The sequence below is a fragment of the Nematostella vectensis genome, chromosome 11 (genome assembly GCF_932526225.1).
Source record: "Nematostella vectensis chromosome 11, jaNemVect1.1, whole genome shotgun sequence".
NCBI lineage: Eukaryota > Metazoa > Cnidaria > Anthozoa > Actiniaria > Edwardsiidae > Nematostella > Nematostella vectensis.
In genome coordinates, this window is record NC_064044.1 from 11,005,947 (window position 1) to 11,033,903 (window position 27,957).

Sequence of the window (27,957 nt, forward strand, 5' to 3'; positions counted from 1 at the left end):
GGACACTGACCTTCACAGTTGGCGTTAGTGTAGCCGTGTCTGCAGGAGCACTCGTACCCAGTCTCGCTCTCGTGGCATGTTCCACCGTTCATGCACGGGTTGACGAAGCATTGGCGTGTGTCTGATGGCAAATAAATGTAATACATATTGGACTGAATGTATCGCGCAAATCTCCTTTTTCCAAAGGAGACCGAAAGCCAAAAGACTTGATCTTGCAAGTCTTGCAAGCTTGAGTGTTACAGATTCTTGGTAGGGCGTAATGGCTGTAAACGGAGTGCTTTACAGAAGAGGGGAAATTTCTTCAACCTTCTTCAATTGAGAAAAACAGGGTATTTTTGAAGAAACAGGAGCAAAGGGAATAATACCACTGTTTCTTGTAAATGTATAGGGGGGAGGGAAGGGGAGACTATTTTAAACCTCAACAGTTTAATTAAATAAACATAGAGCGCCTTTGTAAGGGGGAAGGGGGGGGTCATTAGCTATGTAGGGTGGGGGGGGGACTATTACCTGCGCAAAGAGTGCCCTTGTAGGGGGGAGGGCACAGACACTCGTACTTATCGTCCTTTATCTGTTGGCAGGTGGCGCCATTCTTGCAAGGATTCGGGTCGCACCGATTAAAACCTGTGAGAAGAGAAGCAGTCAAGTTGCGTAATTTATTTTTTTACTTTCTAAACGGGGAGAATATTTGTCTGTTTGCCTGTCTGTTTTTTTCTCTGTTTGTGTCTGTTCCGCTTTATTTTGCTTGTTTTTGGTTTGCTTTTTAATTATTTTATGCTTGATGATTGCTATGCTCGCAGGTTTCTTTGCTGATCCTTTTATGCTTTTTTTTCTATTTGTTTTTGATTATCATTTATTTTCTTATTCGCGTGCTTTCTGCTTATCACATCAAGTTTATTTGCTTGTTTGTTTGGCTATTATTTTGGTTGTTTGCCTGTTTGTTTGTTTGTTTTTACCATTTTTTGCTTTCTTGCTTTTTGCTTATTAGTTAAAGCTTGCTTCTTTGGTAGTTTTTTTTTTGCTCATTATTCCAAGGTTGTTTGTTCGCTTGTTGTCATTGTTTTTGGTGTTTTTATTTTTGTTTGCTTGCTTGCTTTTTCCTTCTAGTTGAAGCTTGTTTTTTTTTTTGCTTGATTTTTTTTTTTGCTTATTCCAAGGTTGTTTGTTCACTTGTTGTCGTTGTTTTTTTGTGTTTGTTCGCTTTGTTTATCATTCAATGCCTGTTTATCCCCTTGTTATTTATTCCTTGTTTGCCTATGATCATCCCACCTTCACAGTGTTCTCCTGTTTATCCCCTTGTTATTTATTCCTTGTTTGCCTATTATCATCCCACCTTCACAGTGTTCTCCTGTTTATCCCCTGGTTATTTATTCCTTGTTTGCCTATTATCATCATCCCACCTTCACAGTGTTCTCCTGTTTATCCCCCTGTTATTTATTCCTTGTTTGCCTATTATCATCCCACCTTCACAGTGTTCTCCTGTTTATCCCCTTGTTATTTATTCCTTGTTTGCCTATTATCATCCCACTTTCACAGTGTTCTCCTGTTTATCCCCTTGTTATTTATTCCTTGTTTGCCTATTATCATCCCACCTTCACAGTGTTCTCCTGTTTATCCCCTTGTTATTTATTTCTTGTTTTCCTATTATCATCCCACCTTTACAGTGTTCTCCTGTTTATCCCATTGTTATTTATTCCTTGTTTGCCTATTATCATCCCACCTTCACAGTGTTCTCCTGTTTATCCCTTTTGTTATTTATTCCTTGTTTGCCTATTATCCTCCCACCTTCACAGTGTTCTCCTGTGAATCCCTCCTTGTTATTTATTCCTTGTTTGCCTATTATCATCCCACCTTCACAGTGTTCTCCTGTTTATCCCCTTGATATTTATTCCTTGTTTGCCTATTATTATCCTACCTTCACAGTGTTCTCCTGTTTATCTCCTTGTTATTTATTCCTTGTTTGCCTATTATCATCCCACCTTCACAGTGTTCTCCTGTTTATCCCCTTGTTATTTATTCCTTGTTTGCCCATTATCATCCCACCTTCACAGTGTTCTCCTGTTTATCCCCTTGTTATTTATTCCTTGTTTGCCTATTATCATCCCACCTTCACAGTGTTCTCCTGTTTGTCCCCTTGTTATTTATTCCTTGTTTGCCTATTATCATCCCAACTTCACAATGTTCTCCTGTTTATCCCCTTGTTATTTATTCCTTGTTTGCCTATTATCATCCCACCTTCACAGTGTTCTCCTGTTTGTCCCCTTGTTATTTATTTCTTGTTTGCCTATTATCATCCCACCTTCACAGTGTTCTCCTGTGAATCCCTCCTTGCACACGCAAACGAAGCCGGACTCGGTGTCAGAACGCGTGCACGTCCCGCCATTTTTACACGGGTTAGGATGGCATGCGTCACGTTCTGAAAGAAAAGGTCAACAAAAAAGGTAAAGAAATACACGTATCACGACATGACATGCGTTACGCTCTAAAAGAAGATGAGTCACGTCACGCGTCACGGCATGACATGTGTCACGCTTGGGGAAGAAGGTCAACTAATATGGTAAACGATGACATATCGAGCCTGGATTAATACTGTAGGTACACCCTAAATCTGATAACTTAGATATTAAGATAATAGAATCAGACTGCACTTATATCACCTTCACAGACGGTTCCGAGGAAGCCAAATGGGCATCCACACTTGAAGGCTCCGGGAATTTCTACACACGAACCTCCATTTAGACAGGGCATAGACGAGCAGTAATTTCGCTCTGTAAACATAATACCAAATCATGTAAGTACAAGGCTCGCGTGTATACAGGACAGAGACAAGCTGCAGTTACGCTCTGCTCTGCCCACAGCTTTTTTTCGCTTTAGTTTAAGCGGCCACTCTCAGCCATTATAATGCTCCGTTTAGACAGGGCAGAGACAAGCTGTAGTTACGTTCCGTCAACATAAACAAAGACATGGAATATCACAGTCACACGCACAAGCAGCGAGACAAGCTGTAGCTTATGCTCTGCAGACATTAAAAATGGCAATCTCAGCCATCACAAGGATTCGTTAGACAGCAGGAACGTCGTTACATGTTCACATATATCACTTAAATACTAACATAACACTAAGACTGGAAAAACAATCTCAACCATGTTTGAGATCGCCATATTTGTCAATGTTGCTTACACGTAAGACATTCTCGTGTTTAAATGTCGAGATCGTGTGTTTCTCACATTAAAAAACTCCCACAATGCTAGATTCTCAAGTAAGACATTCACATGTGTAGATTCTCCGATAGTGAGCTTCTAGCCGCGACAATCCTTGCCAAAGCTGTATTTGCAAGTTAGGCCATGCAAAAACGTCGTCCATGAGCCGTATTCAAAGCAAATGCACGCAAATGAAGGGTTTACATCTTAACACCGCATTCTCGTGTCTAAGCGATCTGATTGTGTTTTCTCACTTGACAATATTTACCAAAGTCGGGTTCATAAGTAAGATATGTGCTATGATAGCGTGTTTTTCATAAGAAAGACATATGCTATGATCGCCTGTTTTTTATAAGTAAGATATATGCTATGATCGCGTGTTTTTCATAAGTATGATAAATGCTGTGATCGCGTGTTTTTTATAACTAAAATATATGCTATGATAGCATGTTTTTCATAAGTAAGATATATGCTATGATAGCGTGTTTTTCATAAGTAAGATATGTGCTATGATCGCGTGTTTCTTACCTTGGCAATCCTTGCCGCGGTAATCTTTAGGGCAGATGCAAAAGTAGCCATGAGCCATGGAAACGTAGATACCGCCATCTTGGCATGGGTTCAGATGATCTGCAATACAACAAGACCTTAGAGCTTAGACGAAACCATAGACCTTAGACCAACAAGGCCTTAGACCGTAGACAAGACCATAGACCAAAAAGTCCAGCAAGACTTTAGACAAGACCTTTAAACTTAGTCTAAGACCTTAGACCAGAAGACCTTTGACAAAACCATAGACCTTAGGGGGGGGGGGTGAATAGGTTCGCGGATCGGCGGATTCAGCTCCGAAATGCTCACGGATTACGGATTTTGATGATTATTTCAGCGGATTGATGGATTTTGGAAATACGGCGGATTACGGATCTGTTGACAATTTGGGCACGGATTTCGGATTTTGACTGCTTTGACGGTCGAATTTCGGAGTTTAAATGAATTTCAATCGAGGCTATTGTTTATCTGTCAAACCATGCGGATCTAAAAATATCTGCGGATCCACGGATTCGCCCCGAAAACATACCCCTATTCACCCCCCCCCCCCCCCCCCCCCCCTCCTTAGACCAGCAAGTCCTTAGACCGTAGACAAGACCATAGACCAGAAAACCTTTGACAAAACCACAGACCGACAAGACCTCGGACATTAGACAAAATCTTAATAAAGACGTTAGACAAGGCCCTAGACCAATATGAGCCGGTAGATACCTAGTCACACAAAGCGTGCATTTCCAACGGCTAATTTAATCAAGTAACAGTTCTCAATCAAATGTTGTTACTCAAAAAACCGACTTCAATTGCGGATTGATTTTCTGAAGTTTTATTGAAGGTCAACGTTTTGTTTTCAAATAAAAACAACAGCAATGTTGTGGTTGATCGACATTCTTTAACAATTACAAAAACGCGGGATGCGCGGAAGAATTTAAGGTGCGCACCGTCGTCGTCTTTTCTTCTGTCATAATTCTAAATAACCCTTATCTGAGACGCCTAAACCATTTACTGATCGGCGCACGGTCCGTATAAAAAGAGAGCATTGCCTAATAGAAAATATAGAAATGTCAAAGAAAACCGAAACATTCCACTTCTTGGCCAGGGTTGCGGTGGGCCTGACCCTTAACCCGTAGTAATATAGGTGACGGCGCCGGCCAAATAGAAAACTTCCCCTCTGGCCCGCCCAACGCCCAGCGGTGCAGCAAATAACCAACATTGAAAGGTTGTGATCATAAAGATAAAGACACTGCAAATATAATTTGTAGCGATCATCTTGTTCGTTGACATTTACCATTCACGAATGTCAATGATTTGCTACAGAAAATTTGACAAGTAGGACTAATGGATTCTAGCCTAAAGTAATTTGCAAAACTGACTTCCCCTGTGCATAAAGATTCGCATATAACAATAATAATGAACATCATTCAAGTCTTCATTACTTAGGCGGAAAAATGAAAGCCACGATGCTCTCGAAAAACCGTTAACTATAAATGAACATGTCAAACCAACCGACGACAACACGAGCATAACGGTTACACATAAAAATCACATCACGTGTATTATACTTACACCCATGTCGAATAGGTACGCGTGATACATGATAACTCGGAGAGATGGGGATTGGAACAGGCACTGGTTTGGGGACATAGTGAACTGACATGACCGGGTAAGGTTTGGGCACGTAATGGACATGGTGTTGAACCACTGGCTTCTCAATTACATGGCTCACAGGCCCTGGAAACGGCTCCAAGTTTTCTACTGCGAATTGGCGTCGGCTCGCATTGCCGGCGGCAGAGTTCTGTGTATCGTCGGCACTTCTTGTTGTTAAAGTCTTTAAATGATCCGTGTGTAATTCTTTGAGAGTTTGTTTTTGTCTTGTCACGCCTCCGAGGACACCGCAAAGCGTAAAACACAAACACACAAGTCCGAATAGAATCTTCCCTCGCCGTAAAATCATAATAATAATATTTGTATTTTCTTGTAGAAAAACGGTTATTCCATTGTGAAGCTGTGCGGGTTTTCCGGTGTTAATTATTAAGTAATGATGAGATTGGGTCGTGTTTCTAGTGCTGGGTTAACAGGTGCGTTCACAGTTCTTGGATTATCTTAATAAGTACCCGCACTCAACAACTTGTCAGCACTTGTCAGCCGTCTCACGAATTAAAGTAGGGACCTTACGCAAAACGACGGCAACAGGAAAGAGAACTTGGTTAAAAAAGCTTCTATGCTTAGCGCTGAATTCTAAACTTCTTTTGATAACAATAAACATTAGTACGACGCGCGCTACCGTGGCCACAAAGACACACTTTTAAAAAGTTAGCCAATCAGCATGCCGGAATCAGAATTTTGATTGACATGAAATTTATTACTAGGAGTATTTTGTCGTTTTCTCGTGCTCACTAAGGTCTTCTTTTAGCACGCTGGTTGGCTTGTAAAATTCATGCCAACCATATAGTACGTTCCTCGCATCCTTACTGGCTTATTTCACAATAAACTGTCAAGGTGACCACGGTAGCGTGCGTCGCATTGTAAGCTATAGATTTTGAGATGGTCTTATATCCGCCTGTTACTCGCAAGGTTTTCAGCTGTCCCAGTCAGTCCTTCAAGAATAAGGAACTCATTAAGACCAAAGGCGACGCAAGCTATGGCATTTCGGCCATACTACGCATGCCGGAAACCTAGCTAACCTGTTACCCTGGAGGGGGGTATTTCAGGAAAGAGATGAAGACAGTGGAGACAGCGAATTGTTGATATTAAAGCGTGGAATGGCCTGTCTGGGATCACCGCCTGTCAGGACGGCCATCTTATTTGTTGTTAGCTTTGGGCTTAACAAGCTGGGCAGAAAGACAACACGTTTCGCAATCAAAATTTGTGAGCTTGACCAGGGGTCAAAAACTAGACAGTTGCACTTTTAAGTGCAACTGTGTGTTTTAGTCTGTGACGGACGCCTTTTTTCAACACTTAATATGACGTCAGTCAAGCTGTGTTTTGGGTACCCGTCCAGACTGAACCTAGCTCAAAGTACCTACCCTGTCTATTAAGTGTATGACAGCTGAACCCATGCGGCTTATTATCTTATTGTAGTTCTCGAAGATTCTATAGGATGAAAGAGATATACCCATAGCATTGCTTCCAGTCGTTCTCTAAGATTCTAGATATTCCAATTTAAGAAATTTCTAGAGAAACTTCTAGGTTGAAAAATACTGAAAGCCGTGGGCTAAGATAGCGCAACCCGTGTCCACGTTTAAAACATACGTTGACACAGAAAAAAAAATCCCGTGGACACGGGAAAATTCCGTTTGATACCCGTTTGTTTATGGCGCTTACACGTAAAACTTAAGTGTACGTTTTCCAATGGACGGTCACATACGATATAGCTGTGTAAATTTTTTTACATTTCATTCAGAATTTTAGTCAGTTGCTCATTATTTAGACTTTTAGGTGTCGCGAAAGCAGTATTTTGCAATCTAACTTACAATCGCTAATGTTCGACAGCTATTTTCCAAGAAAAGCACTTCAACGGGCAGATTGTGGCAATTCCGGGTATAGATTAGTGGTTGGAGAGTGAAAACGGCCATTCGGGCCAGGCGTAGGAATACATAATTTCTAGCCAAGGGGTTTAAACGATACTAAAATTAAATGGGAGGGCCTGAGGGTAGAGAATGTCCTGACCCGTCGATTTACAAAAATTTCACTGTACTTTAAAGTATGTCAACCAGCCACTTTTTTCGTGTTGTTCACATGAAATTACAAACAGTATTTAACAATAATCATTTTCAAAATAGCCATCGAACAGATAATTGAGTAGCAACATTTTATTGAAAGTATCGTAGCAGCATTTTATTTAAGTAGGTTACTTGTATCAGCCAGTGTAAATGTTGTTTTGGGTGACACGGTTACGTGCGGGAGTGTAAAATGGGGGCGTGTATAACCAGAGCATGAGAGCTGGAAGGCGATTATTTATTAATGAACTAATTAAATAATTAATTAGTCAATATTTTCACTTTTATTGGCTTTTTTTTCCTTGAAAAAAGACAAACGATTTACACTTTTATAGTCCGGCATTCCTTGGTAGTTTGATATTTTATTATCATAAATAATATTATTATTCACTACGTATTATAGTTCACATATCAGAATATAATCAAATTTTATTTTCAAAATCAGGTTAATATATAGATGTACGACGCATAAATGCAACGAAATACGGGCATTTATGTAACAGAAATCTATGAACTGTCACAATACTGAATATAAGAGTCTAACTATTCAATTGTCTTTCATCTAAGTGTTTTCTCATTTCTTGTTACCGCAGATCTAAAAAAAAAAGGTTATTTTAAGTTAAAATTTTAATGTAATAATGATTTGTCTACTTAGGCTGTACATCAACTTTTCCTTGTTTTTTTTTTCAATAACTTATTTCTATATTATTTCTTTGGATTTATCTAAGAACATTGTCAAGTTCAACAGTTTAGATTATTTTTATTCGTAAGTTTATTCACACATTCTATTGGGTAATCACAATAGGAAGGAACACTAAACCACTTAAAGGGGGCGTGCGATAGATATGTTGGAGAAACGAAATGAAATAAAAATAAACAATGGCATTTATAACTCGAATGGGACGGAGCGTATTCCTAAATACAATCGTAAAAAGAGTGATATAGGTAGATGACGTCATGGCCCACGTGACGTCCCTACTTTACCTTGCCATGTTCTGCGGCATACAAGTCCCGGAAACGCACGTGCTAGGGGCGTGGCAAGTAGGGGTGCAGGGGGCTGGAGCAGGAACAGGGGCAGGTGCAGGAGCAGCTAAAACAGGGAATGAATTAACGTAAGTGATACTTATAGCGCGACATACGCTCCCGTAACCGCCAAGACAAAGTTTTAAAACAGTTGCACAATTAGGGACGGACAAGTAGAAAAGTGATAGGAGGGGTAAGCGATTTTTTGTCTTCCCCAACTACTTAGAGTTGCAGGGATTTGTTTTCTTGCTACAAAGCCTTGTGAGAATAAGATCGGCCTGCACGAATTTTTTTTTGTATTTTTTTCCCTTGACCAATTTTGTTTTCGCTTTTCGACCACCCCTCACCACCCCTCATTACTTCTCTACTGGTCCGTACCTTATGCCTGGTGCACACTAGTAACATAACGACATACAACATAGGCGCGCGCACTCTTTTAAGCCCGACATAACGACATGGACACAATGACATAAAAGAGAAAGCATGTTTTTTTCTCTTATTTCGTTATGTCCAGGCCTTTATGTTGGGCTTATGTCAAAATGTCATTAACACAAGGGTGAACATAAGGGTGCACGCGCCTATGTCATTGTCACTAGTGTGCACCAGGCATAAGCATGCGAGATTCACTGTTTTGATTGACACGAACACAATCCCTAAGATTCTATCTTATTTTGATGCACTCTGAAGCATTTCATCGCCACGCTGTTTAGCTAGTAAACTTAATGCAGGAGCGGTAAGGTAGGTGGGTCTCTGCACGTTTCACGAGTTTCAAAAATTGGAAATCACGTTTTACGATAAACTGATAAACTGACGACAAGGATCAATCTTTACTCGGAAATCACGATTCACGATTTTTAAAGAGGATAGATCACGATTCACGCTGATCAAATTTCACCATTCACGAATCACGGCGAAGATAGCAATCACGGATCACGGTTTTCAATTTGTCTTTTTCACGATTCACGATAAACAAAAATCGCCCTAACCGCCCCTGTTTATGTCAATCAGATAATTCGTTTGTCGTATCCTCATTGGCAACCTTCCAAAAGTTGTCAAGGTGGTCACGGTAGAGTTCGTCGCGTCTAAGCCCGTTTTTACGAGTCTATGCAAATAAGAACTTGGAAACTAACAACCATACCACATCCATAAAAAATGTTTCATTCTAGTTTATTCTAGAATAATAATAAAAGAATAATTTTATTTTCCGAAAACAAAAATTAAATAATTAAATAATTTTATTAAATTATTAAATATTTAATAATTTAATAATTTTATTTTCCAAAAACACGCCCAGGGCGCAGTAACAAGAAATGCATTCATTCACAAATTACTGTGCTTACGTTGGCAGTTGTAACCATTTCCGATGTAGTGGTCGAAACAGACACAGACTCCCTTTAGGCAGTGAGCGTTAGGATTACAACCATCGCACTCTTCTAAAATGGGGATAGATAACGTAGTATTAAAAAGATCTGCTTTCGTGTAAGAATAGTTTGAGCTATATAAGATCAGGCTTCTTATTCGCAAGCCTGTCTCTTACCCTTTAAAAGTCTCAAATGATTGGATGACAGAGAAGTGGAATACAACAGTAATAGCAACAACAAAAGCAAACACCAAAAGCAACGTGGTATTAAACTAAAGCAAAAGTGACAACAAAATCAATAACAACAATATAACAAAATTACTAAATTATAGGGTAAGTATTACCCCCTTTTTCACAAAATTCAAAGTCTACGATACTTACAATACCCCTATTCCGTTACGCGCTTTTCATTACACGTACCTTTTTCACATTCGTATCCGTTGCCGATGTATCCTGCCCGGCATTTGCACCGGCCGTGCACACAGATCGCGTTGATGTCACACTTCTCACACTCGTCAACTGAAAGGTAGAGAATTCAACATAGATTAAGCAATATGAATATATCATTTTTTTTCACCCTCCCCTTCTTAGTCACCTGCCTGTCGCTCTATTGGATTTCCTTCGAGAGCAGCTTGGAGTCAGGAGAAAGTAGAGGACCAGATAAAATAAGACAAGACACCCGTCGTTCGAGTATATTTGGTACATTCTCAATTTCCCTTTTAAGAGATGTCTAAAATCTGACTGAGTCCTGGATCCTTGATTGGGGAAAGAAGGAACTATGAAGTAGAAACTTCCTATACAAATTATATAGCTTAAGCTTCTGCACTAGTATCGCTAAACTGAGGACCCGGGGGGGGGGGGGATGACATTTCTACCGCGTATGTTTCCCTGAGCTGTTTGTGTAATGTGTAGTTCCAGAAAATATGAAATCCCGGGGGTTGGGGTTTCAAACGGCCAGGAATTTCCAGAGGGGAGGGGGGGGGGGGGGGTAAATGACATTTTTCCTTAACAGTTACTGTATTCACCCTCGCAGTGAGGCCCGCTGTACTGTTCGTGACACACGCAGTCATACCCTCCGCCATTCTCGCGACACACGCCGTTGTTCAGACAAGGGTTGGGGTGACACGGGGACTTGCCAGGCCCGTTACCATTCTCTGCAGAAAAAAATTCAACGTTTCAGGCCCTCGGCGCAATAGCTAAGGTATTCGATTACTTTGAGCCGTATGCAAGCCCAGAGAGCGAGTTGGCCTTTATTCTATATTTTTCGATGAAGTCAATGCTCGTAGTATTTTGTCAGAAGTTATCAGATGATTTTATTCACTCGTCTTGTGACCAAACTCCAATTTCAGTGACATACAAAATCTTCTCAACTATTATTTAACTCGCCAGTAACGGTTGCAAGCTCAACAACAGTGGTCGCGAATTTGGTGGTGACAAGTCTAGCGTTGGCGAAATTATGAGACGCCTCCTACGTAATGAAAGCCTGAGCTATGTTACGCTGGTCACTCTACTACATAATTCTTTAAAAAAATGTAGATCAGCTAGTTTTTGTAGGTGTCTTATAGAAGCCATTTTGCGAGTAGAATTAAAAATAACCAACGACGATTGAAGGCTTATTGTTGAAAGATTGTCTCATTTATGATTAATTTGGCCATAGTTAGTAGATGGAGACCACCTCCCCCTCTACTAAATACGATTTGGCAGAGTACTTTGGACATCATTACGTTACGTTACGTTACATTACGTTACGTTACGTGTGTGTATAACTTGCTATGTAGTGGTGCGTTACGCGTGACGTGTACATACCTACTGGCATCTCGCAAGTCGGCCCAGAGAAGTCTTCAGGGCATTGGCACGTTGCCTTTCCTCCTTCATTCACGCACGTGCCTCCGTTCTTACAAGGATTTGGTAGACAAGGGTCGGTCTTTCCTGAAGGGGTAAGAAGGTTGTGGTATTCAGAATGTTTTTAAAATTCATTTAGCCATATTCAACAAATAAAAAAAACATCACGGAAGAACAATGTTGGGAAAAGTAAGAATCGAAAAAAAAATTACGACATGTTGATATCGATTTTGCCAAAACGAATCATAGAGCACAGCACAAAAAAGAGCTAATCTACCAAAAAAAAAAGTTCTCAGGAAACCTGTACGAGCTCACAGCTAAATCACCTCCAGACCCTGATATGTGTTGCCAGTTTTCCATGGCCGACCACAAATTCGTGACAGAATCCCTTTAACTTACCATCTGCGAGCCCACAGCTAAATACCCTTAAGACACTGATACGTGTTGCCTGTTTTCCGTGGCCCACAAAAACTCGTGGCATGTTCCCTTTAACTTACCATTTGTGAGCTCGCTGCCTTGTACCCTCAAGACACTGATACGTGTTGCCTGTTTTCCGTGGCCCACGAAAAACTCGTGACATGTTCCCTTTAACTTACTATCTGCGAGCCCACACCTTAATACCCTCAAGACACTGATATGTGTTGCCTGTTTTCCGTGGCCCACGAAAAACTCGTGACATGTTCCCTTTAACTTACTATCTGCGAGCCCACACCTAAATACCCTCATGACACTGATATGTGTTGCCTGTTTTCCGTGGCCTACGTAAAACTCGTGACATGTTCCCTTTAACTTACCATCTGCGAGCTCACAGTTTACTCCGCTAAATCCCTCCAGGCACTGGCACGTGTAGCCTGTAGCCGTCTCCGTACACACGCCACCGTTTTGGCAAGGATTGGGGCTGCAGTTACTGGTACGCGACACTGGAGATAAAATTTAAAAAGTAATAGCTATACTCATACCCGAATGATTATAACATATACCGAAATAAAAATTATCGAAAAAGTTAAGGACGTGTATTAAACGGGTTAAGAAAATCGATTTAGATAATAAAATCATTAAGCCTGTTTTGACAAAGTAATTAGGACCATTCATTTTAGCGCTAACTAACAGCAGACGCCATTTGAGAGAGTCTTTAGTTACAAGCTAAAAAAAAAAAAAAACGAAAAGCTGCGGACAAATGTAACTGATAATAGGTTAAACCGGCGACTAGGAGATTGCAGCGTGAACTTGGGGGCTGTAACTCGAATACACATTTTTTATCATAGGGGATGGGAGGGTGAGGAGAGGTCTGTCACTTCAAACGAAGGTTGCATGCAATTTTGACTGTGGAATCAATGTGACAGACGGAGAGTAGAGCCTTGGGATATAAAAATAATATGCTATTTAACAGACTGTATACTTGTTTTACTCTAATAAAAGACATCATAATTATGACTGACTGATGTCGCTGCTGATGAGGAGTGGCTTCAAATGATGATAATGATGATGATGATGATGCGGAAGATACCCATGAAGGATGGTGGCTCCCGGATGCCGCAACTAATGTTTGATGATACAGTAGCGGATCTAGGGGGAAAGCATACCCCCCCCCCCCCCCTCATTGGGCTACCAAAAAGCCATATGTAACAAAAATATGACCTCCTCCCCCTTTGTCACTGAGCTAAAAAGCTAGCGGATCTAGCTGTAATAATGGCGTCAAGTGAACTTGATGACGGTAATGATTCAGAGGATACCGATAGAGGAAGACGGCTCGCGGATGAACATGCTGATGATAAAGATGATGATGAAGATACCGGTGGAGGATGGCGGCTCATGGACGCTGCTACTGATAAAAGATGACAATGTCGTCAAATGGAGCCGATGATTAATGTTATGGTAATTATGCTTCCAGCGACGACTCTGATGTTGTTGTTGTTATCGCTGAAGGTTTTAATAGCAGAGTAGTAATAAAGGCCGCTGCTAATGGTGAACATGATAATGATAAAATAATAAGATCAATCCATCAACCGCTTAATAAACCCTTTTGCAAGCATTGCCTGGATTGCAGAGCACATGGAGCCACTGTAACCAGCTACGCTGTAGCCGCTACCCTCCCTTTGTCCTCTATTTATCAAGTTTGTGTGTGTAGGGCGGAGACAAATAAATAAATATGTCAGCAGTAAAAAATATCACTTTTTACCATAAATACATAGTAAACAGAAGCATAGTACAGTAGTTTTCAAAAACCCGTGAAATACACCTTAGCATTTCATTCCACTTTGCATTGTTATTCCTTTGTTTTCGTGTCATTTATTACTTTTTAACTAATACCCTTTTTTACACGGGTAGTTGAAAGCCAATCAACTTATACGACACAATGATATTGATATCGTTGCAAATGTCGGCTACGACGACAGTGGCTAATTGATTTTGACGATGATAATTGAAATAATGTGACTACTTTATATCTTTATTTATCCTGATTCAATCAATATAAAGAGATGTATATTTATATTTACAAGTGAGACAAAACAGTTATGTGATATGTATCAATAGAAGTACAAAATGTCGTGTACACCTGGTACATCGATAAATTTACGCAAAATAGAAGACAGTAATTTGAGCCATTATCGTCAAGCAGCTACGATAAACTAATACTAATAAGGTTGCACTCGGGAATCTGTGTATCGCAACCCGCACTGCTTCATGGATATCAAATACTAGATAGGAAAATTAGAGTAAATGAAATACCAATATTCTGCTAGCAGAGGCCTCTTTTCCTTGTATTTAGCTGGGCCGGCGTTCGAGAGGAAAAGAGAGGAGAAAAGAGAAGAGCGCCAGCCAAGCGAAATACAAAGAAAAGAGGCCTCTGTTAGCAGGGAATACAAAAACAGTTTTGTAAAATTTACACATTGGCATGGCTTTCAGATTCCAGGATTCAGTAATTAAAATAACTACCCACGAGCCACTGCGGCATACCACACATTTGAGATTCAAGTCAAGTGCGGTGTCATCATTTAAAATAAACAGGTGGCACCGTATGTACTTGGTGTCATGTACACTTCTTGTACAGTAAACTAAATGTGAAGAATGACAATCGCCGTCAGTCTGTTATGAAGTAGTCGGCCAGCCTAAGAGTCATTTGTCGTTGCATGTTGTTCAGTTGTCGCGTCAAGATGCTGTATTCATTATAAGGGCACGGCGGTACTCCGGTACATCGAAGGACGGATCGTCAGACGGGGGGCCACCCTCCGATGGACTTGTACCAGGAGGACCCCCTGGGGAGCCTCCAGGCGGACCACTAGGGGATCCCCCTGGGAAAACTCCAGGCGGACCACTAGGGGATCCCCCTGGGGAAACCCCAGGCGAACCCCCTGGAGAAACTCCAGGCGGACCACCAGGGGAACCCCCTGAGGAAACTCCAGGCGGACCACCAGGGGAACCCTCTGGGGAAACTCCAGGAGCACCCCCAGGGGAGCCACCAGTCAGGCCACCAGTACCCCCACCTGCAGGTCCACTTAGACCGCCAGGAGATCCACTAGGTCCCCCAGGGAGACCCCCTCCCATTGGACTAGGTGCACCTCCCGGTGGCCCTGAAGTAGCAATAGTAGTCAGTATCGTCGTCATTGTGGTTGGTGGCCGTGGCGGTGTCGGTACAGTCTGCGGTAAGGGCGTTGTCGGTGGAGGTATAATGGATGGAGGTGGCTGAGGAAGTGGCGGTGGGTGACTTGGTACCCCTCCTGTAGGACAGGTTGTGAGGTGTCAGTAGACTGCAGAGGCAAGTAAAGGAACAATCGTGTCAGTACAGCGCTGTGTGTATAGCAAGTTGTCGAATGCCTCGGCCTTGCGACTTGTTGTTGCCTTACCATGCTGTGTGTTATGCTTGCTGTATGTAGCAGTGAAATTACACGCCTTGCTCCGTGCAAGCTTATCATGCTTGCTTTGCCTCGTGCAATAATCTGGATGCTTGCACATAGTTGCTGTAAGCGTCATAGCTGCAAAGCTTAGCGCGAGAAACGCTGAGCTTGAAAGCCTTTGGGGAAACGACGAATCACTCAATCGCTCTTCAGTAGCCCGAGAGGCGTGTCTTTATCCGCTCGCTAGAATTTTCTTATAATGTTCCGAATCTGGGCTACGGTGAGCGATGTTTGATACAATAAACTTCCTGATAACTGTAGTAATATACAGTTTTACATCCGTGCGAATAGTTTGTACACTACTGGCGTCGATGCAATACGCAGTTCAAGATGCAATCAAGAATCGGGGTCTAAAGCCCCATGCAAACAGCCCCTACCCTTCTGGCAGAGCTTTCTTCCTGTTTGTTTCTATCAGTTCACTTATCCGTGTCGCGAGTCTGTTCTTTCGCGTTCTCGTTACGAGACCGAGAAGTGAGAAGTGATAGAAACAAACAGGAAGAAAGCTCTGCTAGCAGGGTAACAGCCCCACATCGATGGCAGTACGGTCAGTACGTCATGTGCCTGCTTGAATCCCTATGAAATTGCCCTAGTCCTTCCCTTTAGCCTACATGAAGTACTGAATGTGGAGTCACACATGACATACTGACGGTCGAAAAGCTGGCCCAGCATTGCTTGTATTGTACTTCATATTTGGAGGTGCTGTGAAGCAGATCGCCTGCATTTCTTTTGTCTTGTGTTTAATCGCAAGCATGGCTGATGTTGTCGCACGGGGCGTAATAACGTGCATTAGAACGTGGAATAGCAAAATCAAAAACATAACGAGGTTAACCCCGTTTTGTCTTTAACTGGGTTGTACTTCATGCAAACATGCTTTTGTGAAGGTCATATGTATGTACACATTGCCTCACCTCCAGGTGGTCCTCTCTTAGCTGTGCACGTCTCTCCGTCGCCTTCATAGCCCTCCATGCAGACACATTTGCCATTCCTGCATGTGGCGTGCATGTCGCACTTGGCGCATTTATCAACTAGAACCAGACAAACAAACAGGTTGAAGCAAAGAAGTGTAGGACAAAATTCAGTTATTATTTTGGAATATATAGAGCTAATTCTCCATTTGCCATTTACACTGACAACCCTTTTTTTTCTTTTGGTTGTTGTTTTTATTATTAATAGCTGTGTACAACTGAATCCGCACTTAATGGAACTCCATTAAGCGGAAAATGCCATATAACGGACCCTTCTTACTTCAAACTCTTCAGTCAAACTCTATATATGAAACCTCCATAAAGCGGACACCTTATATAAAGGAAACATTTTTCGCTCACGAGGGTGTCAGTTGTAAGGAGAGGTTCTACTGTAGTCTTGTTAATAAGGTGTAGTTTATAACATGAAGCTTTAGCGAAGTCAAAATCTCGAGACGTTACGTACATATTTCATTTCGTTTAGAGATTTTGTGACCACAAACATGGAGTAAGGAAATGAGAGAATTTCATTTTTTTGTAATAATCAGAACGAATTCGCGGTTTTCTCTATTATGAAATCAGGCGCGTACATCAGGTCCCCTTGGCGGCCAGAAAGTGGGTCATTTCTTATTATGGAATCTTCAAATACTATGCTTTTTCCACTTGTTACCTATGATTGCGCAACCCCCCCCCCCCTTCCCCTCACCCAATCCTGGGTACGCGCCTTGAGATGGTACCACTACTACCATATCCAATTTCAATCCGCATTTAATAAAAAACATAGGATTGTGACAGTTGTTGGTATAAGAGGAACTGCGAAACATTAATGGTGAACTCACTCTCGCATTGGTTGCCCTCGAACTGTACCCCGCATGCGCAGACGGCAGCGTTGTTCATCTCGCTGCAAGTGCCGCCATTCCTGCAAGGGTTGGGTGAGCAGGGATTGGCACCTAGACAGAGACAAGAGAATAGACTATGAGAAAATAACAAAAAAACAGCAAATGAAAGGGTTGAGAGAGCACGGACAGCTACCTTAGCAGAGACAAGAGAATAGACAATGAGAAAATAACAAAAAACAGCAAATGAAAGGGTTGAGAGAGCACGGACAGCTACCTTAGCAGAGACAAGAGAATAGACAATGAGAAAATAACAAAAAACAGCAAATGAAAGGGTTGAGAGAGCACGGACAGCTACCTTAGCAGAGACAAGAGAATAGACAATGAGAAGATAACAAAAAACAGCAAATGAAAGGGTTGAGAGAGCACGGACAGCTACCTTAGCAGAGACAAGAGAATAGACAATGAGAAAATAACAAAAAACAGCAAATGAAAGGGTTGAGAGAGCACGGACAGCTACCTTAGCAGAGACAAGAGAATAGACAATGAGAAGATAACAAAAAACAGCAAATGAAAGGGTTGAGAGAGCACGGACAGCTACCTTAGCAGAAACAAGAGAATAGACAATGAGAAAATAACAAAAAAACAGCAAATGAAAGGGTTGAGTGAGCAGGGACAGCTACCTTGACAGAGACAAGAGAATAGACAATGAGAAAATAACAAAAAAACAGTAGAGAAAGGTGTGGGTGAGCAGGGTTACCGGTATCTGGCAACAAGCCAAAACGACGCACGCTAACGTGGCCACCTTGACAGTGATGTAAGGCCATAAAGATGCAATAAACAAGCGTGGCAAGGAAACCATTCAGTGCACTCAAAACATAAACATTCTAGTGATAACATTCGTGTCAATCAAAATGAGTGAATCTCGCATGCCAATTGGCTAACTTTCTTGAACTTTTTCTAAGTGGCCACTGTAGCGCGCGTCGCACTATAACACTTTGTATTGGTGGCCACGGTGGCGCGCGTCGCACTATAACAGTTTGTATTGGTGGCCACGGTAGCGCGCGTCGAACTATAACAGTTTGTATTGATGGCCACGGTAGCGCTTCGCACCATAATACGGTTATCGGCCTGGAATCAAGAAAGAAACTTGCGAAAAGGACTGAAAGATGTGAAAAGTGTACATATACACGCACTGCAAAGTGTTGAGCGACAGAGACTTCTACTAAATACAAAAAGATAGTGAGGTTAACCTCCTGGGCCGGGTTCCTAGAAAGCAGATTAACGTTAATCCAGGGATGAATGCCCTTTTTATCAAATCAAATGTCAAGATAGCTGTATTTATCCCTTGGTTAGCATTAACCTTCTTTTTATGGAACCGGCCCCTGGGCTCGATAATGGCTCCTGGTCACTTCTCTAGTAGTTTCTTTCGTGTGCGTAAGGTTTTTTAAATACCCTTCCGTTTCCCGTTTTCTTTAAACCATAATTTCACAATGCTGTTTAGTGTCTCTAATTGTTTTTTTTTATATAAAAGCAATAACTCTTACGTTCGCAGTCGTTCCCCTCGTAGTTTGCCTGGCAGGTACACCGGTAGCCGTTCTCTTGCGGGACACACGTGCCTCCGTTTTGACACGGATTAGGGATGCAGTATTGTCGCGCTAAAAATAGAAAACGACTGTCACGTAACAGTCACGCAATGACATAAACGGAGTCACGTAGGTCAATTAAGCGCCGATAATTAATGTTCATGTAAAAGTGTATTCAGAATTGAGTATTCATTAACACGTATAGTCCTGTCGATCCCACAGCACACCAAAGTAAATTATAGCGCAAATAAATGTTTGCCACACTAAAAGATTAATAAAGTTATATATTTTTTGCAGGAGAGGTGACTGTCTATTTTCAATACCGAAAATAGGCCCGTACATCAAACAAAGGCACCAGCATAGTGTTGGTAAAATTTAGAACATTTTCCCACGTTGAGAAACAAGTTGGGCTTAATTTAAACTACTGAGTATATCCGGTCCGTCATACCATCGTTCCAGAAAGGCGTAAATATAATTCATGTTTTTTTTTTCCAATTTAAAGCGGAGGAGAGAGGTAAATATGAACTTACTTTGACAGAGTGGTCCGGTCCATCCCGCCACGCAATCACAATCGAACGAAGAATCTGTAGCGACGCACGTGGCTCCATTATGGCATGGATTGGGGTGACAAACGTTCTCTGGAAAAAAAAGGATAAAATGAGAATGGCCAAACCTGCATCTGACACCCTAGGTCTTCATCGTGAATACCTATTCCTTCTGTCCTTTATCAAGCCGGATTTGCACTAGCGAAGGAAACGGAGACGAAGAAAGACCCGAAAACGTAAGAGCTAGAGCGCGTATGAAAACCACAACGAACGTAAGCGGACACAGAGAGGGAAGATAAAGGAACCGTTCCGTCCCTTGCTTATCTATTCAATTCCACAGTACGCGTCTTCTATTGATTTTCCCACTTGCAGTAAACATTTTATATTTTCGGTCCCTTCTCCGACTTCGCTTCCTTCCCTCGTGAAAACAGGTCAGTTTTCTTATCATCAGGAAAAAGGCACTCACTATTACATGTCTTTCCGTCGCCATGGTAACCATCCTTGCACACACAATGCCCCAAGATGCAATCGGCGTTCACACTGCAGAATCGGCATCTGTCATCTTAGGAAAAAAGATGACAGATCAATCCTATTTAGCCTGCTTGCAGGCGGTACTCGGTTGTTATCGCGGAAAACCCTCTCCGTTCGATGATCGGGCGCCATATTGTATTCTAAGACGCACGGTTCCCGGGGGTGAGCGCAGGCGGTATTCGGTTATCATCCGTTCGATGATCGGGCGCCTTTTCCGCGATGATAACCGAGTACCGCCTGCAAGCAGGCTAAATCCTATTTGGTTCTATGTGTATGGATATGTAAAATGCATATGAATGTGTAAAATGTGTATGAGCTGGTAAAATGTGTACGAGAGTAAAATGTGAATAAAGATATAAAATGTGTATGAGTGTGTAAAATGTGAATAAATATTTAAAATGTGTATGAGAATGTTAAAGGTGTATGAGTGTGTAAAATTTATATGAATATCCAAAATCTGTATGAGTGTGTAAAATGTGTATAAGTGCGAAAAATGTGCATGAATGTGTCATGTGTATGAGTGTGTAATATGTGTATGAGTGTGTAAAAATTAGTTAGAGTGTGTAAAATGTGTATAAATATGTAAAATGTGCATGAGTGTGAAAATGTGTTACCTTCACAGTGCGGCCCGGCATACGGTGAGACGCATTTGCAAACAAACGATTGTGGGGTGTCTGTGTTAATAGTGACCGTGCCGAGCATTAGAGAGCCAGGGGCGATTCCAGAGTGGATGAATGACGTGTCGACGCACGTGCCTCCATGAAGACAGGGATGCGATACGCATGCGCTAACCACTACAAGAATGACAGGATGACGTTAGTAGTTCTGCTTCTTTAACACTTTAAAAAAACGTCAATTAACCACTCCTTTGTATTGCTTATCATTTAGCAGACAACGGTTTAATGGGAAGGAAACCATCTACGAATAAAGTCTGAGACATTATAGACAATTGATTGACAATATCTTGGACATTCGCTTGAACTAGCCGATGGAAATGGTTTCTTAAAGTGACTCGCCTTTGAGCGGGAGCATAAAATGGCGGCGTGATTGGCCTTCTTTAATGATCTATATTCCTTAGGAGGGAGAAGAAGAGGACAATGTGGTGTGTCACGTGACTCACTTTCACAGTGCTGTCCATGGTACCCCATCTGGCATATACATCGACCCAGTCCTCCCTCCTCCAAACAGGAACCTCCATTCTGGCAGGGATTGGGCCGACACACGTGATCTGTAAATAAATAGAGGAATGTGAAATTTAAAAAAATTAGAAAAAAAACGACAACGAAACTATAAATACGTCGGATTATAAAATCGAGTTGAGAGAAGGAGAGATTGAGATTAATTAATAATAACTCAAAAATGGCTTGAAATAAAAAGCGGTAATTCAATGCTTTTAGTATATTGACGGGCTTCCTGTGGTGACGTCATACTCACTCTGACACGTGACTCCGTTGTACCCTATCGGGCAATTGCAGCGGAAGCCGTACATTTCATCGACACAACTTCCTCCGTGAAGACACGGGTTTGAGAAACAAATACTGCGCTCTGCAACAAAAATGATGCGGATTTAAAGAATGCCTAAATGCCCCTCCTTGGCTATTGTGTACATTCGGAAATACAGAAGGTGTACTTTTAACCAGACTTTAAAATAACCATTTGTAATCCAATTTTGATACTTGGTTAACAATAAGTGATTGAAAGTGTCTCAGTTTATCACTTGAATCGCTTTATCTTCCCTCTCCGTGTCCGTCTTATTCGCTTGTGAAAAAATCGGCAGGTGCAGCTTTGAACTACAGTAATAAAAATCAAATTGCGTTGCCTTATCTACAATCTTTCGGCATTTTTTCAGATTTTTTATTCAAAGATCCCTAGGATGGAGCTTGATTTAATGATGGTTGTTTTATATGTAAATAATGTCATAAGGCTTACTGAGTCTCTAAAAGCTTTTGGCGCAGTTCTTGTTGGTAAAATACTGACCTTCACATGTGACGCCTTTGAAGCCGATGGGGCAAGTGCAATCGTATCGGCCTCCACCCTTCTCTGTGCAGGTCCCTGCATTCTTACATGGATTGGGAACGCACAAGTTGATTTCTGAAACGGCAGTAGCGCAGAAATGTGTACCACTCTCACCTCCACAAACGTAACAAACTAGCGATATACAAACTATTAATGCACTGTCATCAAAGTCCTCTCTCTGACTCTCGTCCTTCTATTCTGCAAAACATGTACCATTCTCTTACCTTCAAACTCTACTAGTCAGACGCTTTTAACACTCCTCAATACTAAGTCCCCCCTATAGTCCCCCCTTTTCTCCCATCCCCTCAGTAACCTCTGCTCCCCTCTCTCACCGTCTTAGTCGATACCTTTGAACCCCTCTTTGCAGACGCCTCCCCTTCTCCCTCTCCCCCCCCGTCTCTCTCTCTCTCTCTCTCTCTCTCTCTCTCTCTCTCTCTCTCTCTCTCTCTCTCTCTCTCTCTCTCTCTCTCTCTCTCTCTCTCTCTCTCTCCCCCTCTCCTTCCCTGTCTTCCTTTTCTTTTACCCTCTCTCTCATTCAGCAAACTTAGTGCGCCTCTCTCACCAGCACACGCACGTGCCCCCCTTATCCCTTCATGTCTCACTTTCCCTTCACTAACTCCCTCTCCCTTAGTAAAATTTGTGCGCCTTCCTCACCTTCACAGTCGAATCCTTTGAATCCCTCTCGGCAGGTGCACTGGTACCCGGTTACACTGGTAGTCCCTGTGCACATTCCTCCGTTACGGCACGGGTTAGGGTGGCACTTGTTAATTTCTGAAAATAAGAAATATTGGATACTGTTACAGATCAAGAACGAGAAGTGATGATGATGATGATGATGATGATGATGATGATAATGATAATGATTATGATGGTGACTGGTGATGATGATGACGGTGATGATTATAATGATGGTAGTGATGATGACAATAATAATAAAATACCTTCGCAGTTCTCCCCCTTGAATCCTCGAGCGCACGTGCACTCGTACCCCTGACCTACATCGTAGCACGTGCCGCCATTACGGCAAGGGTTTGGCTCGCACAAACTCCGCACTGTAACAAAACGCATTTGAGTCCCTGTCAGTCGTGTGAAAAAGCATCCATTTCAATCGGCTGATTTAGGGGAGCTGTTGCTAAATTTCGTTTAAATTCGGCGAATAAAGATTTTAATTTTAGGTACTTAAAGATTTCTTCTTAGAATAAACTTCCAATATTTATTATTCTGCTAGAACTACGAAAATTTACAGTGTATTCCAGCAAAATTCTTTGCGCGTATTTGGATTTACGTTTTTAATACTGATTCAGGCACAACATATAATAGATGGCAAAATCCTAGTGAGAAAACTCACTAGGATTCAAACTCACAAAAAAAGAAAATTAAACCTAAATATAAAACCTTTTAGCAAAAAGCTTTAGTCTTTAAATCGGTGGCATAACTTACGTTCACAATGGGTTCCCATGAACCCTGGCGAGCAGGTGCATTCGTAACCATTAGGTACCACAGTACACTGGCCACCATTTTGACACGGAACAGGCTCACAGAACGAATGATCTGTTTGGGGAGGTGGAGAATAAGTTATCAGAAGTCACCCATAGAAGGATTAATCAAGGGAAGGATACTAATGGGGGGAGGGAAGGAATGGCTCACAGAACAGAGGATAAGCAATTACTTAGACATTGTTTATGTACTACTTGATCAGTCATTCTTCAAGGGAAGAATGACTGATCAAGTAGTGGCAGATAGAGCGAATGATCTGCCTGGAAAGATACAGGATGAGCAATTTTATTGGCAATGTTGCCAATAGAATGACTGATTAAGGAATAGATGGAGTGGCAAGAGGAAAACAGGAGTGCTTGTGGAGCTGTATGGAAGAGCTCCTTGGAGCCTCCAATGTTGTTTGGCATTTAAACTAATCACCGCAAAAGCTCTAATAAGGTAACAGGTGCTTATATATTATTTGCTTATTCGTATTTTTGGCGCTAGATGGGGGGCTTAAAAGGGTTGGGAATTAATATAGAGTTCACGGCTTAAACAAAGTGTCCCTTCTACCTCTACGCTGTGGAAATGCAGAGGGGAACATCAAGGGGCTATGAAGGGCGCAGGGAATCGAAAAACAAAATAGATGAAAGGGGTTATATCCTTTCTCGACATTTTAAAAGTGCAAATAAGAGACACACATTGAATGTCTGTTATTGTCCCACAAAATGGTATGACTAGAAAAACTAAACTAGGTGGTTTGCGAAGGCATGATGGAATCAGGGAAATAAGCCAACATAAGTTTGAAAATGGCATGTTTTATGCCCCTATGAAGCAGAGCAAAACTCAACTTTTCACAGAGAAGTGTAAAACCAGTACAACATACATTGTGTTTATTCATTTTCCTAATGTCCGACAATGCTACACCACAATATGGAGGCTCAATGTAACTAAATAAAATAAGTACAGCATAGTAGCCTTAGTCACCGGAGCTCGTCCTGCAAACAACGATTCAGAAGCCAATAGCGATCTTGTTAAATAAAATTTAAACTATTCCGGGCAGATCGATAAAAGCGATTTTAGCAAAAAAAATTGTGTATTGTCTCTATCTCCCCTAGTTGACCTGCTAAAATTTGGAACAGCTATTTTGGCGGCGTGGAACGAGTACAAATACAGCCCCGCCTCCTGCTTTCGGGAACCGCGCAAATAAGACTAACACACAAAATGTAAAGGCATTTGAATATATAGGATATCAATTCGCTAATCAATACAATGAAAATACAACGAACCGTATCTGTTGAACGGTTAGAGACCGTTTGAGTGTATAACGTACGGTCCATATAACACAAAGCAGTGTTGTCACAAGGCGGTGAATAACGCGTGATATTTACCCGGATGGTGATGAACTATCAGGCGGTGGATATGGGGCATATGTCCATTCCTCATCATGGGATATTGTTGCATAAAAGGCGCATACGGTACAAACTGCCGCTTGCTAACTCCTGCTTTGTCATGTTTAGATTTGTGGGAAAACTTCGACCTTCTACCATGAGACTTCACACTCTTCGCGTAGACCTCACCTAAGAAAACTAGGGCAAGACAAGCCAGAACTAAAGATCGCATTTTTTCAAAGAAACTTCGTCAAAATAGAAGATTTAGGTAGACATAATTGTTGGATATTTTGTTTTTTATTATTTATTACTTCACGTGGCATAGGGCAAGAACCGTGAACAGTGTCAGGGATTACCGGATGCTGATTGGTCGGTTCGCGATTTTACAAGTGGGGAGCACAGTTTGGAGTAGTTCACTAGCTTGTGGTAGATACTATGTCAGTTGGTTAATTTTCACAAAATCATCTAGGGAAAATATTGGTTCTCGGAGAAAAGAAAAGACGTCGATATGAAAATTTGCTTTTTAAATTGTCCGACAAATGCATATATATATACAGTATTTTTTTTTGTTATTGTCATGTATTATGACTAGCTTGTGGCTTTTGGAATTAACATCATGATATATAAAATAACACTGATATTGTTCCAGGGTATCTCCTCGACAGAAAACAATTGCTCTCTTTTGATTTTGAGAAATACATTATTTGTTTACGTTTTGGTTCCTCGACAGAAATATTGCTCTCTTTTGATTTTGAGAAATACAGTATTTGTTTTCGTTTTGGTGAGGGTTGGTGGTTCTTTTTTGGTTAAGCAGATAGTTATGATTATTTCAATATTTAAGCTCACACAAAACAAATAACGGCAAAGCAATAATTCCAAAAAAAATCACTAAGAATCGGTTCAAATGATTCTTTTTTGCTGCTGTTCTTTTTAATATGCGTTCTGATGCAAAAAGAATTAAAAAATATTTGAAAGATATTTACCTATTCGTTTAGGAACATTTCACATAAAAAATTCTGTTGGAAAAGTAATATAAAGGGGAATTAATCAGTACTTTTAAAGCACTCTTTGATTGAACAGCTAACAAAGTATAAGTGATGAAAAAAAAAATTGTGTGAACTATGTTGACTACTCCGCGATGATACTCAGTATCTTGTTACTATCATTTATCATTATTTATTATCTTTTATCATCTTTTACTACTTCCTTTGTCTAAGATTTAAAAAAACGGAAACCAAATTTAAAAAGTCTTATACCAAAATAACTAAATTATCAAAATTTTATCAGCACACCTTTTCTTCGTGTATAAAAAGATTGATTTTGCTGGCCTTCGACTAAAAAGCCCTAATAATAGGTGCTTTAAGGCTAAGTTCAAACATCGTATTATCCATGAGCAGTATTCAATGCAAATGCATGCAAATGAATCAAGTCGATTGTTTCATCTTCATTTGCATGCATTTGCACTGAATACGGCTCATGGATAATACGAAGTCAAATCAAAATAAAGCAAAGTAAATAGGTTTTTGACTGGTACCGCGCGTTTCTCGTAACACTTAGTGTTATGTCTGACCGGTGGCATATTCATAAGCTCGTGACCCCGTATCTATCATCTCCGGGTATTTCTATAGTGAAAATAAATCCTCGGCTTATGGGTAATAAACGTCGCCACGTCAGAGGACAACTTTGGAATTTGCATGGCGCTTTCTTCTATAAAAAATGGCATAAATAGGATCATATTCTGAAGTCTTCTGCGATGTTAGTTGGAGGAGCGGACAAGTTAATTGTTGGTGTTTGGGTGATACTTTGTTTTCAGTGCTCGAGATTGACCGAATCTACGGGAACAGGTCAGAAGGTTACCGTGCCGGATTCCTCTCTATCAGCACCAAGTAAAGTACATAATGATAACAAGACAAGTTTAAGTGATACCTTTACAACTGGTCTTCGAAATAGTGCAGGAGACGCGTTGGGGAATGTGTCTCACGATAGTAGAGACAACAACACTAAGACGCTTACACAGGAAGAAACAAAAGCTATAAGTGCGACAGGGATTCATAATGAAATAAAGGGAGGTATTGATAGCGAGAGTGGAAGGGTAAACACTCTTAGCGGTCAAACAAATAGTGATGGAGTATTGCTCGCAGAGGATAACGAAGTCGTCACAGTTATTGATAACGGCGTTGAGGTGAGCAGTGGAAGTGGGGAGTCTGGCGCTGAGGAGAGCACTCCGGGTAGCGCAGTGGACAGCTCGCAAGAAGGCACAGGGTATGTCGATGGCAAGAAGCTACGCATGATCAAGGAAGCCATTAAAAGAATCTTAAAGAACAACCGACGCCTTAAGATACCAAAGGTCACGTCCTCGCCCGCGGGAAAGGGAGGTGATGTGCGTGGTGTGACGAAGGGTAGGGTTGTACACGCGTATGTGTCCGACCACAAGAACGAGGAACCTCAGGAAGAGTATACGCCCGTTAGTAAGGACTCTTCTCAGCTTTACGGACCGCTTAGCGACTTGTACCCTCCGAGGCCGGAAAAGGAGGACCCAATATCCAGGGATATACTCCCGTACCAGTTGATCGCGGACGATCCACTCCAGGTTCCATTCCAGGCCATTCCTCCAAGGCGGGGTATCCGAAGGCCAATGTTCTTGTATTACCCAGGAGACGAGGCGCCTGATGAGCGGTTTAGGGTCCCTGACAGGTATCCCATGGAATGGACTGGGCTGCAGCAGCAGATGGAAGGTGGAGGAGGAGGCCTGATTCCTAATTATCTGAGGAGTTTTCAAACGATGCAAGGTATTATGCCGCATGATTACTCGTTAACGAGTTGTTGATAAAGAGTTTCTGTCGGCCTTTTCTGTAATCCTAGCAAAATAAGAAATGTCCCTATCCAGCAACTAGTTATGTTTAACAATTGTGATATACATTCTCAATTGCATTTGATAAAGATTCGAATAAGTAGATGTATTTTTTTAGCATGAGTACATCCTCCAATTACCCACCTCTAACTGATTAACTAGCGTTATATATTAATGAAAATG

At 41.4% G+C, this 27,957-nt stretch overlaps 3 protein-coding genes and 2 long non-coding RNA genes across 8 annotated transcripts in view; 2 read left to right on the plus strand and 3 right to left on the minus strand.

Annotated features, from left to right (window-relative positions):
- LOC5505025 (neurogenic locus notch homolog protein 1) overlaps positions 1 to 5,883 on the minus strand; it is an 18,625-nt gene extending 12,742 nt beyond the window's left edge. Inside the window, exons 1-6 of one of the 2 annotated variants that reach the window (XM_048733987.1) lie at positions 5,307 to 5,883; positions 3,726 to 3,824; positions 2,655 to 2,765; positions 2,297 to 2,413; positions 508 to 621; positions 11 to 121 (exon numbers count right to left, since the gene is read on the minus strand). In XM_048733987.1, coding sequence (XP_048589944.1) covers positions 11 to 121; positions 508 to 621; positions 2,297 to 2,413; positions 2,655 to 2,765; positions 3,726 to 3,824; positions 5,307 to 5,694 — 940 coding nt within the window. In that variant the 5' untranslated portion in view covers positions 5,695 to 5,883. The remainder of the gene's footprint in view (positions 1 to 10; positions 122 to 507; positions 622 to 2,296; positions 2,414 to 2,654; positions 2,766 to 3,725; positions 3,825 to 5,306) is intronic. The other variant, XM_048733988.1, reaches the window with a different exon arrangement.
- LOC125573518 lies at positions 1,261 to 2,289 on the minus strand. The gene is made up of 2 exons (XR_007314093.1): positions 1,913 to 2,289; positions 1,261 to 1,653 (listed from the first exon to the last, which is right to left on the minus strand). It is a non-coding gene; the product is annotated as an uncharacterized LOC125573518 (long non-coding RNA).
- On the plus strand, positions 2,663 to 8,354 carry LOC125573517. Its single transcript, XR_007314092.1, has 2 exons — positions 2,663 to 2,788; positions 6,315 to 8,354. It is a non-coding gene; the product is annotated as an uncharacterized LOC125573517 (long non-coding RNA).
- Positions 7,725 to 27,626, minus strand: LOC5505026 (fibropellin-1). Of its 3 annotated transcripts, none has more exons than XM_032373409.2 (20): positions 27,487 to 27,626; positions 23,497 to 23,607; positions 22,998 to 23,108; positions 22,711 to 22,827; positions 22,018 to 22,131; positions 21,475 to 21,585; positions 21,161 to 21,268; positions 20,655 to 20,834; positions 19,976 to 20,071; positions 19,495 to 19,602; positions 18,926 to 19,036; positions 17,382 to 17,492; positions 16,489 to 16,605; positions 12,479 to 12,604; positions 11,649 to 11,771; positions 10,868 to 10,996; positions 10,263 to 10,361; positions 9,823 to 9,915; positions 8,444 to 8,549; positions 7,725 to 8,054 (listed from the first exon to the last, which is right to left on the minus strand). In XM_032373409.2, the coding sequence occupies exons 1-20, from the start codon at positions 27,518 to 27,520 to the stop codon at positions 8,018 to 8,020; spliced, it is 2,142 nt and encodes a 713-aa protein (XP_032229300.2). In that variant the 5' UTR covers positions 27,521 to 27,626; the 3' UTR covers positions 7,725 to 8,017. The 3 variants fall into 3 exon arrangements, with proteins under 3 accessions (XP_032229300.2, XP_032229298.2, XP_032229299.2); XM_032373407.2 differs by lacking the exon at positions 27,487 to 27,626 and adding an exon at positions 24,924 to 25,231; XM_032373408.2 differs by lacking the exons at positions 7,725 to 8,054; positions 8,444 to 8,549; positions 9,823 to 9,915; ... (3 more) ...; positions 12,479 to 12,604; positions 27,487 to 27,626 and adding exons at positions 14,113 to 15,403; positions 24,924 to 25,234.
- The window catches only part of LOC5505030, a 24,973-nt gene continuing 23,477 nt past the window's right edge, over positions 26,462 to 27,957 (plus strand). Inside the window, exon 1 of the mRNA XM_032373402.2 lies at positions 26,462 to 27,712. Within this exon, the coding sequence (XP_032229293.2) occupies positions 26,677 to 27,712 (1,036 nt within the window). The 5' untranslated portion in view covers positions 26,462 to 26,676. The remainder of the gene's footprint in view (positions 27,713 to 27,957) is intronic.

What these genes read in the sequence shown, in the direction of transcription:
- LOC5505026 (XM_032373407.2), bottom strand. Translation starts at nt 25,155, where the DNA reads ATGCGATCTTTAGTTCTGGCTTGTCTTGCCCTAGTTTTCTTAGGTGAG. An exon ending in CGAGGGCAACCAATGCGAGA is followed by an intron (nt 16,606 to 17,381) that starts GTGAGTTCACCA and finishes GTCTGGTTCTAG; the next exon opens with TTGATAAATGCGCCAAGTGC. An exon ending in AAATGGTTACAACTGCCAAC is followed by an intron (nt 8,550 to 9,822) that starts GTAAGCACAGTA and finishes TCCCTGTTTTAG; the next exon opens with CTGCTCCTGCACCTGCCCCT.